This window comes from Aedes aegypti, chromosome 3 (genome assembly GCF_002204515.2).
Source record: "Aedes aegypti strain LVP_AGWG chromosome 3, AaegL5.0 Primary Assembly, whole genome shotgun sequence".
NCBI lineage: Eukaryota > Metazoa > Arthropoda > Insecta > Diptera > Culicidae > Aedes > Aedes aegypti.
This window is the reverse complement of record NC_035109.1, coordinates 298,245,745-298,258,755: the sequence shown is the minus strand read 5'-3', so window position 1 is coordinate 298,258,755 and position 13,011 is coordinate 298,245,745. Positions and strand designations below refer to the sequence as shown.

Sequence of the window (13,011 nt, the reverse complement as noted above, 5' to 3'; positions counted from 1 at the left end):
ACATAAATTTGAACATTTATTGAGCATTGCTGGAGAATGCTCTTACTTTTCTTTTGATACCATTTTTTAATGCATTCAGTTCTGTAATTTTCGCCGTTGATTGAACCCGTCGTGAAATATGTAGTACTTTCATACCGCAGGAGCAAATTGCTTGCCATACCAAATCATTTATCCAAAATTTTTCTGTTGGGATGTATCGTACGTCGTCAGGAATTTGGACACTTCGCGATTTAAGCCAAATCTCGGAACGGCAGTTTTTCTGTACACCATTTGTGCAGAAAAAAATTGAGAGTCGCCATGTCAATTCGACCCATCGTTTAGAATTTATAATTTTTTTATGTCAACTTTTGTCTGCTGTCAAAATAAACACTTGAGATCACACTGAAACAAAATTTTATTTGTTTTTATGGAATTTTTACACCAAAATGCTAATATTTAGGTGTCCACTTTCTTAAATGAACAGTCCTTAAGGATTCCTTTTAAGATTTTTTAAACGAGACTTTGGCGAAACCTGTGTCTTGTGCTGTCACACGGCTTGTTTTGATCATAGAATGGAAATGTCTGCGAAGGGTCCCAGGCGGAAATGGCAACGGTATTCCGGAACGATTCACTTAATCATAATGTGTATAAATGTTGACAATCGATCATATAATTTCGTTTTACATAAAAAGATAGGCGTTGTAAGTGCATTGTGCATTTATGATACATAGCTGGGGTACCTTTTTGAAGTCAACTGAGGGTGGTTTGAAAGAAAAATCGAATGAAAATTTACGAATCGGCGGCTATTTGAAAATGCCTTGTATTCCAAAAAAACTGGATTAATTTTTATTCCCTCCTCAACCCTTCTAGCACCCAATGGACAAATTCTTCAAGGCCCTCTGCCGCAAGAAACCGAACGACGATGACGGTAGCCATTCCAAGCTGGCCCGTGTCCTGACACTGCTGGATTTAACCGGCCTTGGCGTTGGCAGTACACTGGGCTTGGGGGCGTACGTCCTCGCCGGATCGGTTGCCTACGAACAGGCCGGACCCGGAGTGGTCGTGTCGTTTGTGATAGCTGCCGTTGCGGCCGCCATTGCCGGACTTTGTTACGCGGAGTTTGCGGCCCGGGTTCCGAAAGCCGGATCGGCCTACATCTACACGTACATTACGATAGGGGAGTTTGCCGCATTCACGATCGGGTGGAATCTGATGCTGGAGTACATTATTGGTGGGTAGTAGGTTTCCGTGAAATGGCCTTTCCAGAAGTTAACTAATGTCTTCTTCGACTTGCAGGAACTGCCAGCGTGGCTCGAGGACTAAGCGGCTACATTGACGCGCTGATCGACCATCGAATGGAGAAAGCGTTGCAGAGTATCGTAGAATTCAGGGTGAGCTTTCTTGGGAAGCATCCAGACATATTCTCGTTCTTTGTGGTACTAACGATCACTGCGCTTTTGGCCTACGGAGTGAAAGAGTCAACGGTTTTGAACAACATCTTCACAGGAGTAAATCTGATGGTGATCGTTGTGGTGTTGATCTCTGTTGGAACGAAAGTGAACCCTGATAATTGGAATATCAAACCGGAGGACATTCCTGAAGGGGTTAAAGGAGGTGTTGGAGGATTTATGCCGTATGGGTTGGCCGGAGTAATGGCAGGAGCTGCAAAATGCTTCTACGGTTACGTAGGATTCGATTGTATCGCCACGACTGGAGAAGAAGCTCGAAATCCTTCCCGAAACATCCCGTTGGCCATTATATTTTCTCTCTTGATCATTTTCCTGTCATACTTTGGTGTGGCCACTGTCCTTACGATGGCCTTACCGTACTACAACCAAGATCCAAAAGCGCCGTTTCCGAATCTCTTCGATTGGCTAGGATGGCAGGAAATCAAGTGGATCGTATCCATCGGTGCGATCTTTTCGCTGTGCACAAATTCTTTAGGCGCCATGTTTCCTTTGCCCCGAGTCTTGTACGCCATGTCATCAGATGGCATCTTGTTCAAGAAGCTCAGAACGGTACACCCGGTGACAAAGACGCCCATCCTGGCAACGGTGATATCGGGCATAGTGTCTGGAACTATGGCTCTGCTGTTCGACCTGCATCAGTTGATCGATATGATGTCCATCGGAACGCTGTTGGCTTACACGATCGTTGCGCTGAGTGTGCTGGTTTTGAGATACGACGAGAACACCAACTTCCGCACCAGCGTTCCCATCCAGGATAAGTCCGTGATTGTGAAACAGCTGTTCAACCTGAACATTGCCAAATCTCCGAACGCGCTGTCATCGAAGATCGTCAAGATCAGTTTGTTGCTTTACGGTAAGATGATGATGTGTAATAATACAGTATGGCCCATGAAAATACGAAAATCAATATATCATATTTTATGATAGCGGGATGCGTAGCCGACACAGTTAGTGTCGCCAGGAATTTAGCGTTATCTATTCAAGGAGTGTGTTCGATTATCGTATCAGTCCGAAAAACTTTTTGTGAGGAACATTTTTTCCGATTGTGCCAATTGGCGTTGCATGCTAAATAGTTCATTCCAGGTAGAGTAAGGTAGGGCAATAGTTCGACCTAGGTGTAACAATCAATTTTTACGGAAGGATTATAAGGAAAGACGGGGTAATATGCACCTCCTAAGGAAAAACTCAAGTTTAGAAAAGTCCAAACCCCTTTTGAAAATGTAAACTTCCATTCTTAGCATGTATCTTGCTTAAAGTTTTTTTTTTATCGAGGGGTTCAAGCCCCGTCTAGATTGAGGTCAAGTTACTCTAATGTAGGATATAAATAAGCTCACAATTACCAAAAATAGTCATTGGATGGAGGTAATTATATCTAAATAATTAACCCTAAGAGAAATTAAATCATAGTCAACGATTTTCAATACAGCGGGATACAACGCGCCACCCAGATCCAAACGGATTTTTTTTTGTGGAAAATCCAGCAATTTTTCAAATTTTTTTGTAGGGTAGGTGTACAGTTATGGACATAGTGCTGCCCACAGCATTAAAAAGGCAAATAGGCAGCTATGAAAGTATTTTTACCAAGCTGTTCAACAGAAACACCTAAAGTTTCAAACATTCTAGCTTCAAATGATGTTTTGTACGCCTATGAATGATGATTGCAACTCCCTCACATACCTTATCAAGTCGATCATTACGATAAACACAAAAGTTTGGATCTCTTTTGAGTTTGGATCCAGGTTTGAAATGAGTTTCAGTAATAACTGCTATATGTATGTTATTAGCTGTTAGAAAAGTAAACAGCTCGTCCTCTTTACCATCCAAAAACGAGCATTCCAATTTAAAATATATAAATTATTATTGGGATCCATTAGAGCAACGTAATCCAATAACAATTTGATTAGTAAATTTCTGACCAACTTGTACTGCTTCAGTCATAGTGGTGGTTTTGAACATTGCGTCGATCATTTGATTCAATTGTTCAGTTAGAAAAATAAAATCAGAGGGAGCTATATGTCACTTGAAGTGGGTACATTATCTGATGGTTTTCCGTTAGAATTTTTGGTAGACGAATAGGCGGAGTAGAAATTTTCTGTGGCGGCAGGGTTTTTTTTCCATTTGGTTTGAACGGCTACTCGTAGTAAAAAAAGGAGAGGAGTTTAAATTATCTGCTACGATATCGGCAAAAATTTCGAAATTAAAAGATTCGATACTTGATACTTGATGAGCTACAGTTCGCTACGATGAATCTGCGCCGAATGGATGAGTCTTCTCCACTGGGCTCGGTCCTGTGCTAATCGCTTACAGTCGCCATGAACGTTAAGTGTCCTTAAGTCCTCCTCAACTGCAAAAAAAAGCCATCGTGTGCGTGGTCTATCATGAAGCCGACGGCCTCGTCCGGGTTCTCTACTGAATATTATCTTTGCTTGTCGTTCTTCCGGCATACGGGCAACGTGACCAGCCAAACGCAGCCTGCTGTGTTTTATGCGCTTGACAATATTCACCTCTTTATACACTTGGTACAACTCGTGATGCCGTTTTGTAGTTTACCGCCGAGTATTGTTCGCAGCACTTTACGTTCAAACACCCCGAAAGCTCTCCGGTCGATTTCCTTCAATGATTCATGGCCATACAGGGGAACCGGAAGAATCAGTGTCTTGTATACTGCGAGTTTTGTTTTCGTTTGCTGACTACGGGTCGTCAGCTGGTTACGAAGCCCCTATAGAAAGCCCGACTCGCAGCTGCAATACGTCTTTTCACCTCGCGGGTAACATCATTATCGCACGTCAATAGTGTTCCAAGATACACATATTCTTCAACCACTTCAAACTTTTCATCACCTAGCACCATTTCATTACCACTAACACGTCCGGACCCACGTTGACCACCAACTATCATGTACTTCGTTTTTATGGTGTTGATCGTGATCTAATCCTGGCTGTCAACCTCTTGAAAGGTACGAACGTCTCTTCCACTACCCGACGGTCAATCCCGATGATGTCGATATCGTCCGCAAAGCCAAGGAGCATATGAGAACGTGTGACAATGGTACCGCTTCTCTGCACACTGGCTCTCCTGATAGCACCTTCGAGCGCTATGTTAAACAGCAAGTAAGAAAAAGCCTGTTTCAACCCATCTTAGGTTGACGACATTTCGTCCACCACCCGCACATATGATTTCGATCTATCAAGCGTTGCACGAATCAGTCTGATCAGCTTCGCCGGTAAGCCATGTCCTGACATAATTTGCCATAACTCATTTCTCTTCACTGAATCGTACGCGGCTTATTTACAATCAATCTAGGATTTGACGCAGGGTAAACATTCGATCCGTCGTTGAACGGCCTGCTTCTCAGCTTAGTGTTCTTATGAGCACTTCCACAGTTATTAACTGAGAGCTTTTCTTTGCCAAAGTTGCCATTTTCGCATTCGTATATCGTGTGGCAGGTACGATTATACTCAATGCCCAAGGAAGTCAAGGAAATTTCAATTACGAAAAGATCCTGGATCGACCGAAAATCGTACCCAGACACCTTTAGCATGGCTTTGCTTTGTAGATGCGGACTCTAACCACTCGGCTAAGGAAGGACTCCTCATGCGGTCTCAATCTGTTGAATAGAATTCCAGACATGATTTTGTAACAACAACAACAACAACAACCAACTAGTAGACATTTGTTCTTTTTCCCATATCCTCGAAATGATACGGTGAAGGAGTTCGTGCAGCAACTCACTTCCGTGTTTGAGAAATTCGGCCAGGAGCTCGTCCTTCACAGCAGTATTGTTGCTCTTGAGCCCATTGATAGCTTCCTTTACCTCATCTAGCCTTGGAGGTTCCACAGCCTGTCATCGTCATCGATTTGAATTCTTCTACCAGTTCCACTCGAAGTACTCTTTCCACCTGGCGGCCACCATTGTTTTATCAGTCAGCAAGTTTCTTTCGCGATCGTTGTACATGGCGGGAGACGGTGCTGTTTTTCTCCGCACACCAATGACAGATTCGTAGAACCGTCGCATGTCGTTCTGTTCCACAGCTTCTTGCGCCTGAGCAATTACTGCCTCTTCATGCTCCTTTTTCATTGTGCGATGGATTCGTTTTTCAGCTGCCCTTGCTTCCTTGTACCCCTCTCTGCTCTGACCGGTACCAGACACCAGCATCCGGATTCTAGCCACGATCTTCTCGTTCGTCATTCTCTGGCACTCCTCGTCAAACCAACCGTTCCCTGGTCTTCGTTGAGCAGTACCTACCACTTCTCGCGCTACTGTGCTCACCGCTCCGTGGACTGACTCCCACAGATCGCTGAGGTTGATGCTCTCGTTGATTTCGCTAATCCGCTCGTCGAGCTTTCGATGTTAGTCCGCTGTTACACCATCTGCTCACAGGCGTTGGGTATTGAAACGCAACGGTTGTCGATTTCTAGAACTCGAAACGGTTGATAACCGTGCTTTTAGTTTACAACGAGATAGTGTTCTGAGTCGATATTAGGGCCCCTGAATGTTCTAACACAGACAAACAGACAAACACTCTAATAATTTTCATCGTACAGCAGAATAGCGCCCAATTGGCTTGTTTAGGGGTATCTAGATTCTTACATATTCTGAATTTACGTTAAAAACTGAAGAATCCAAAGTTTTACAATTTTCCGTGATCTGGAATTATTTTTACAGCACGTTTGAAATTAGTATGGAAATCATTTTTGAATCACCCCTCGGCTGTCATTATGTAAACTGAAATGTCATTGAGCCGACGGATTGAAATCTATTTTAATCATTTATAATATCAACATTAATATATTGGAGTGCAATAAAATCGTGTTATACTTAGAAAAATAAGCTCTTTCGATCAAGCTACAAACAGCTGTGAATTTTTCTTCACTAAACAACCCAATTCTAATATTTGGTAGTTGGCCGACTAGCCACTCGTGGCGCTCGCATTACTTTTGCTCGAGTTTGACGTTTGATCACTACCGCCACCTAGTTCACGGTTGGCCAAATGAAGTCTTTTAAACATTGGCCGTAAATTTTCACGTGACTATGTTTTAAATTGATATTTTTTCTAGCTGTCACGTCTGTTTGGCATTCTAACATCGATGACATCGGAAAAATGTCGGCCATCTACCAGAACATGGTCGATTTGGTTGCAAAGTTCGCCATTTGGGTGTCGCCAGGTGTGCTTACGGATATCCTCGCGTGCAAAGTAGGTGCTACTGATGGCCATCCCCCAGGTGGCAGGAAAGTTCATTAAACGTAGGCCGTTGTCGTTGGTAACAGAGTGAAGGCTCTCTTTACCAATGATATGGCGGAAGAAGTTCTCTTTTCCGACCTTCGCATTAGCGTCGCCGATGGCAATCTTCACGTTGTGTTTTGGGTATTCTCCATAGGTCTTGTCGAGAAATTCGTAAAACGCATTCTTCACATGATCAGGATTGTTGTTCGTCGGTGCATAGACGTTGATCAGGCTGTAGTTGAAGAGCTTGCCCCAAATCCTCGATACGCAGACCCGCTCGTTGATCGGCTTCCACCTAATAACGCGCTTCATCTACATCCCGATCACTATTAAGCCGAATCAGGGTTCAGCTTTATCACCACCGCTGTAGTAGGTGTTATATTTGAATTCGGTGTTGGCGACGGGGTCTACCGCTCTGATTTCCGTTCTCCAGATTTTAGTCAATGAACTCCCTGAATGGACCAATGCATGGGTTCACTAATTTGACGTTTAAGCGGTGCGGAATTCACTGGTTTCTATGGTTACATAAATAACACGGCACCGCTAAAACGTCAAATGGTGAACCCCTGCATAGGTCCATAGCTGCCACACACAAGCCTACTCTTCGCAATTCACGAGCCAAAAGGCTCACTCGTCCAGATTCATTTAAGGTCCTGACGTTCCAGGTACCGAGTTTCCAATCATAGTCCTTATTTTGTTGCCAGGTCGGTTGCCGAAAATAACGTTCATTTCTTCTTCTTTCTCCATTTCTCCACACCTCCTGGTTTACTGATGCTTGGAACGTACCTCTTCACTCTAGCTGATGTCAGAAGGACAATAGTGCCCAGACTGCACTACCAGCTAAGTACGCGACCCTTAGCTGGCGGTCTTTGTCATCATTTGACCCGTGGAAGTGTGAGGACAAGAGCTGTGTTGGTCGCTCCTTTCTGATTGTCGACTCACCGTTTTGCTGCCCGAAGATTCGAAAGGCCACCCGGCGGAATAAAATTAGTTTGTGAATGACATGATTATAATCTTTCTGATGGGTAAAGTTTTTAATCAAGCAAGCGTTAACTGAAAAATGAGCGTTGTACAATACTCTACCAGGGAAATTCCGGAAACGACCGTTACCATTACTGAAACGGACATTACTGTTCATCTACCTGGCACGAGCCTCGACGACTCTCCTACGCGAAGGGCAATACCAAAAGTTAGATTTATGATTGCCCCCGCAATTTGCGCATACAAATTGTATGGTATCATCCTTCACAGAACAGACGTCCTTAGCGTCCGCAAATCATGCAGTTAGCATCCATGCGGCAATGTTTTGTACCAGTACCCTAGTTTTGGCACCAACGGCACTTAGTGGGGTCCTGAAAATTTCCGGCCTTTCTTAGCCGAGTGGTTAGAAACCGCGGCCACAAAGCAAAGCCATGCTGAAAGTGTCTGGGTTCGATTCCCGGTCGGTCCAGGATCTTTTCGTAATGGAAATTTCCTTGACTTCCCTGGGCATAGAGTACAAACGTACCTGCCACACGATATACGAATGCGAAAATGGTAACTTTGGCAAAGAAAGCCCTCGGTTAATAACTGTGGAAGTGCTCATAAGAACACTAAGCTGAGAAGCCGGCTCTATACCAGTGGGGAAGTTAATGCCAAGAAAAAGAAGAAGAGAAGGAGAAGTTTCAGGAAATGTTCCCATGTCACACGGATATCGAACATAAGTCTCGCCTTTTCTAAAGTTTTAATATTATTTAGATCTTTTTTGTTAAAGTGAACTAAATAATATTTTTGAGAAAGCCCTTTCCGAAAAATACCATGTTGGGTTCTCTTTTTCATAATGAATTACCGTTTTGAATCATATTACGGACAGCTTCAAATTCCGAACACTCTACTTTGTATGGGAAACATTTCACACGAAATGTTTCAGTTTTGCCGCTCAAAAGTTCTCACTTTCAAGGCACGTATTAACAAGCATTTTTCATAGATATATTACCCAACGGCCTTATACGTCTCTTTAGTAGTTTGGCGATTTCAATTGATCATTTGACTTTTCTATTTATGATTTTAATGAGCTGTTCAGAATTAGAATCAAAGTGTCTGGAATATGAGGCAAAAGTAAGGAAGCGTCTGGAATAAGAATCATGATAAGTCCACTCATTTCAATTTATTTTAAATAATTCATGTTGCGGAATCAAAATCATTACCCACCATTTAAAAGTTAAATATTCAAAGGCCCGATAACGTAGAAGACTCATACAGAATGATTTATTTTGTATGCTTTCTGGTGAGTTATACTTCACTGAGGCCTTAAGTGTCCGTAATATGAATCAAAACGGTACTTGGATATTTCACACGAAAAGTTTCAATTTTTGTCAATTTTCCATAGATATCTATGCAAGTTTATAATGCCCTACTGCCTGAAATGTCTCTTTAGTGGTTGTACGATATCAATTGTTGATTTGAATTTTCTATTTATGATTTCCATGAGCTGTCCGGAATTCGAATCAAAGTGTCCGGAATTTGAGACAAAAGTAAGGAAGCGTCCGGAATACGAATCATGAACAGTCTACACATTTCTATTTGCCGTTTTGATTCATATTACGGACACTTAAGGCCTCAGTGAAGTTTGACCCAGCTTGGACCGTACAAAATAAATCATTCTGTATGATTTTTTAGCGTTATCGAGCGTCGGGAGCCCTTAACTTTCGGATGGTGGGTAAAGAATACGCGTCCGCAACTTGAATAATTTTAAATAAATCAAAACGTGTGGCCTTTTCATGATTCTTATTCCGGACGCTCCCTCCCTTTTGCCTCATATCTCGGACGCTTTGATTCGAATTACGGACAGCTCATGATAATCAATAATGGAACAGTCAAATCATCAATTGAAATCGTTCAACCACTTAAGAGACGTCTAAGGTAGTTGGGCATTATAAATTTGCAATGATATTTATGGAAAAAACCTAATAAAACGAGCCTCGAAAATGAGAACTTTTGGACGGCGAAAATTGAAACATTTCGTGTGAAATGTTTCCCATACAAACGAGAGTGTCCGGAATTTGAAGCTGTCCATAATATGAATCAAAACGGTATTTAAAATTATTCATATTGCGAAATCACAACCTTCACCCACCATTCGAAAGATAAGTGTTTTGAAGGCTCGATTAAGCGAAGGAATCATACAGAATAATGTATTTTATATGCTTTCTAATGAGTTATACTCCACTGAAACCTCAACCTTTCACCCTTGTAAGAAAGCGCACATTCCGGAGAATCGCCCTGTTTTCATTTTTGCAACGTTTAGTGACAGTTTTAAATCTCGTTGTTAAGTTTAAAAATAAAAAAAAATCCAATCTATTAAATATGGGTCTCCTAATTCTGAAAATGATGAAAAAATTCTTACAAATCATTTTATTGCAAAATAAGTTTTTTGAAAATCAACATAATACGCCCAAATGTAGACGATTTCCCTTCAAATAAGCAAGTTATTCAAAAATAAACGGTTTTATTGGCAAAAAACTGTGCTTGTAATGCTCTACGCCGTAATTTCAAAACTGAGTTCAGTAGTTCACACTTAGGCTTACACAATATTTTAAACACTCAAAGTTTGCATGTAAACTTTGCACCAGGGGATTGTTTGGTACTGAAATTTCCCACAATATTGCTTACTCCTTTAAGGTGAAACAGTTTGGAATCTAACTTCTAAGATTACATTCAAACTTCAAAGGCACTAATCTCGCGAAGGAAGTATCAAACAACAGTGCGCTTTTAATTTTGACACTAGTAGAGAGCTTAAGATAAGAAGATCAGTAATGTTTACCGACTATTTCTCCAGTTTAGTGCATTTGAAAACGCGAGTAGAATCACAAGTCGGCCATTGTGATGGCCATCTCTGGATTCCGAGATGGTTCCTTAAAAACTGTGAATAGTTCTATGCAAAACTGATCTTAGTATAAATGAAATAGTTCAAAATTATTATTAGATATCTATAAACTAGAAAACATGGAATGTCTGTAATGCCAACGATACATTAAGCACCCTTGGGAGGAAATGCTATTTGGTACAGACCTGATCAAATTCGACCCAGTGATCAATTTGCGCCCGTTATTGTACGCACAGCACTACAAACTTATAAATATCACTTCATTAGAGTACTAACGTGTGTGGAACATTTTTCAAAATTTCTCCGTAGTAATTTCCATACAAACCTACTTTGGGCCTCCTATAAATCTCAACCGGAATGACTGACAATTCAACAGACTATTATTTTTATCGTTATGATTATGGGAGATTGATTTTTGTTTTGATTTTGAACCGTTTTAGTGCACATTCTTTCCGAGTTCCAGACAACGAAGATGGAGGCAACTCCTCAAAACGAATCGTAGAAGTGCCCAAATGCTTTTATGGAACTTTTTCATCTCGCTAGTAGTAATGATACTCCTGGCTCAATAAAGTGATCACAGTTAAAAAAAAGTTATCTTTATCTGTGATAAATTACTGGCGTGACATTGAGGCCGTGTCTGTCCATTACATCTGGTGAATCATCCTGTGATCTTCGATAGATTTCCATAGATATTGATTTCAAGGTCATCCATTTACCAGAAATTACTATTACTTATAAAAATAACGCTTGTATATGGGCCATACTGCCCATAACTGCATATTTGTAACATTGGACAAAAGTAGGCATTGAGTAAATGGGATACCAAGTTTGCATTTTATTGCAGTATGGGAGGGAACTGATATTCCAAAAAATCACTAAGAATTCAAAAGTGCTTATTTGAGGCTGAAATTTTGTACAACTCATATCGCTTATTGGGTGAATAGTCAGAACAAAATTCTGATAGAAATTTCGTTGCCACTGCATTATGAGGCTCATGTATAATCTCAATGTGACTGTTATGCGGTTACAATTGCCAATGTGACAAAACATCTAGATATTTTTTTCGAATTTTCTAGAACAATCTCACAGACTTTAGTAAATGGATCGAAAGTATTTGTTATTTGATTACTCTCCCCGGTATTAACACGAAATTGTGAAATATGTCGAATGTTACTGTTATGCAGTTATGGGCTGCATACTGTATATATAAGAAATCTCTTGCAATAACTAAATAAACAATTCCAAACCTTTTTCAGCCCTGGTCACCTGCATCGTCAGTGCCATTCTGGTCAACGCCCAGGACTACCTCTCCGCTCAGTATCCGTTGAACCTGACGATCCTGACCATACTGGCCATGTCGATCCTGATCCTGTTCCTGGTCATCGCGTGTCAACCCACCGAAGAGTCCAAGATCACCTTCAAAGTCCCGCTGGTGCCGTTTGTCCCCATGCTGAGCATCCTGGTCAACATCTACCTCATGTTCCAGCTGGACGTCAACACTTGGATCAGTTTCTCCATTTGGCTGCTGGTTGGCTTCGTGATCTATTTCACCTACGGCATTCGACATTCGGTTCTTGGCTCCGGTAGTCAGACCCTGTCGGAAAGCCAGCTTGAGAATCCGTTCTGCATGGTAGGACTCGAAAAGGCGTAGTTTTAAGCTTTGTGCACAATCGGTATTATTAAGAACTAAGTGACATGGTCAAAGAGTTTCATTCCGTGTTTAGGCTAGTGGTTGTAAGGAAAAAATACGACTTTACGACGTGTGATCAATGTTTGTTCATAGTTTATAGGCGTACATTTGTGGCGTCTCAGTCTGTTATATTTTCGAAAATTTCATTCTTTCGACAATGACACCGAGAATAAACGGAACAATGATTTCAAAAATAAACCTTCAATCTTTAATATTGACAGAAATTCTTCCCGTCTGACCACATAAAACCGCAATGATAGGGCACTTGCAATGAGAAAGCACTTCAATAAATTACAAATGCGGGTACGGACGATGGGAGCGATTCAATTGAGGTTGAAGCTGTTTATAAACATAGGCACATGCGAAGACCGGACATAAAAACTCTCGCCGGTGGGAATGCATCGAACTTCAAAGGATTTCCTGAACATCACGCGTTAATTTTTAACAATAATATTCTTTGAAAACGAATCTATTCTCTTAACAAATTTGGCAACGTAAATGTTCAGATGTGAGACATTTAATAGACTCGAGTGGATACCTTTATTCAATTTTCACATCTTTGTTTTACCCTGTCAATCTGAGAATTACCGCCTATGATTGTTTGGATTTGCTCTAGTCAATGCTAATATTTATGAACTCTTGCCTTTCTGTTTGATTCTTTTCTTTTTTAAATTACTTTATCGTTTTTTGCTAAAAAAAAAACTTCAAAGTCGATTTTTTAAAAAGAGTTTTTAACATTATTCTTGATAAATTAAAGTAGACAACTGATTAGAAAATGGTCTT

The 13,011-nt window shown here is 41.1% G+C and overlaps 1 protein-coding gene across 1 annotated transcript in view; it reads left to right on the top strand.

Moving 5' to 3' along the window:
- The window catches only part of LOC5575859 (cationic amino acid transporter 2), a 33,477-nt gene extending 21,051 nt beyond the window's left edge, over window positions 1–12,426 (top strand). The window contains exons 2-4 of the mRNA XM_021852208.1: window positions 850–1,210; window positions 1,276–2,301; window positions 11,795–12,426. Of these exons, the coding sequence (XP_021707900.1) occupies window positions 856–1,210; window positions 1,276–2,301; window positions 11,795–12,189 (1,776 nt within the window). The 5' untranslated portion in view covers window positions 850–855 and the 3' untranslated portion in view covers window positions 12,190–12,426. The remainder of the gene's footprint in view (window positions 1–849; window positions 1,211–1,275; window positions 2,302–11,794) is intronic.
- The last annotated feature ends 585 nt before the right edge of the window (window positions 12,427–13,011 follow it).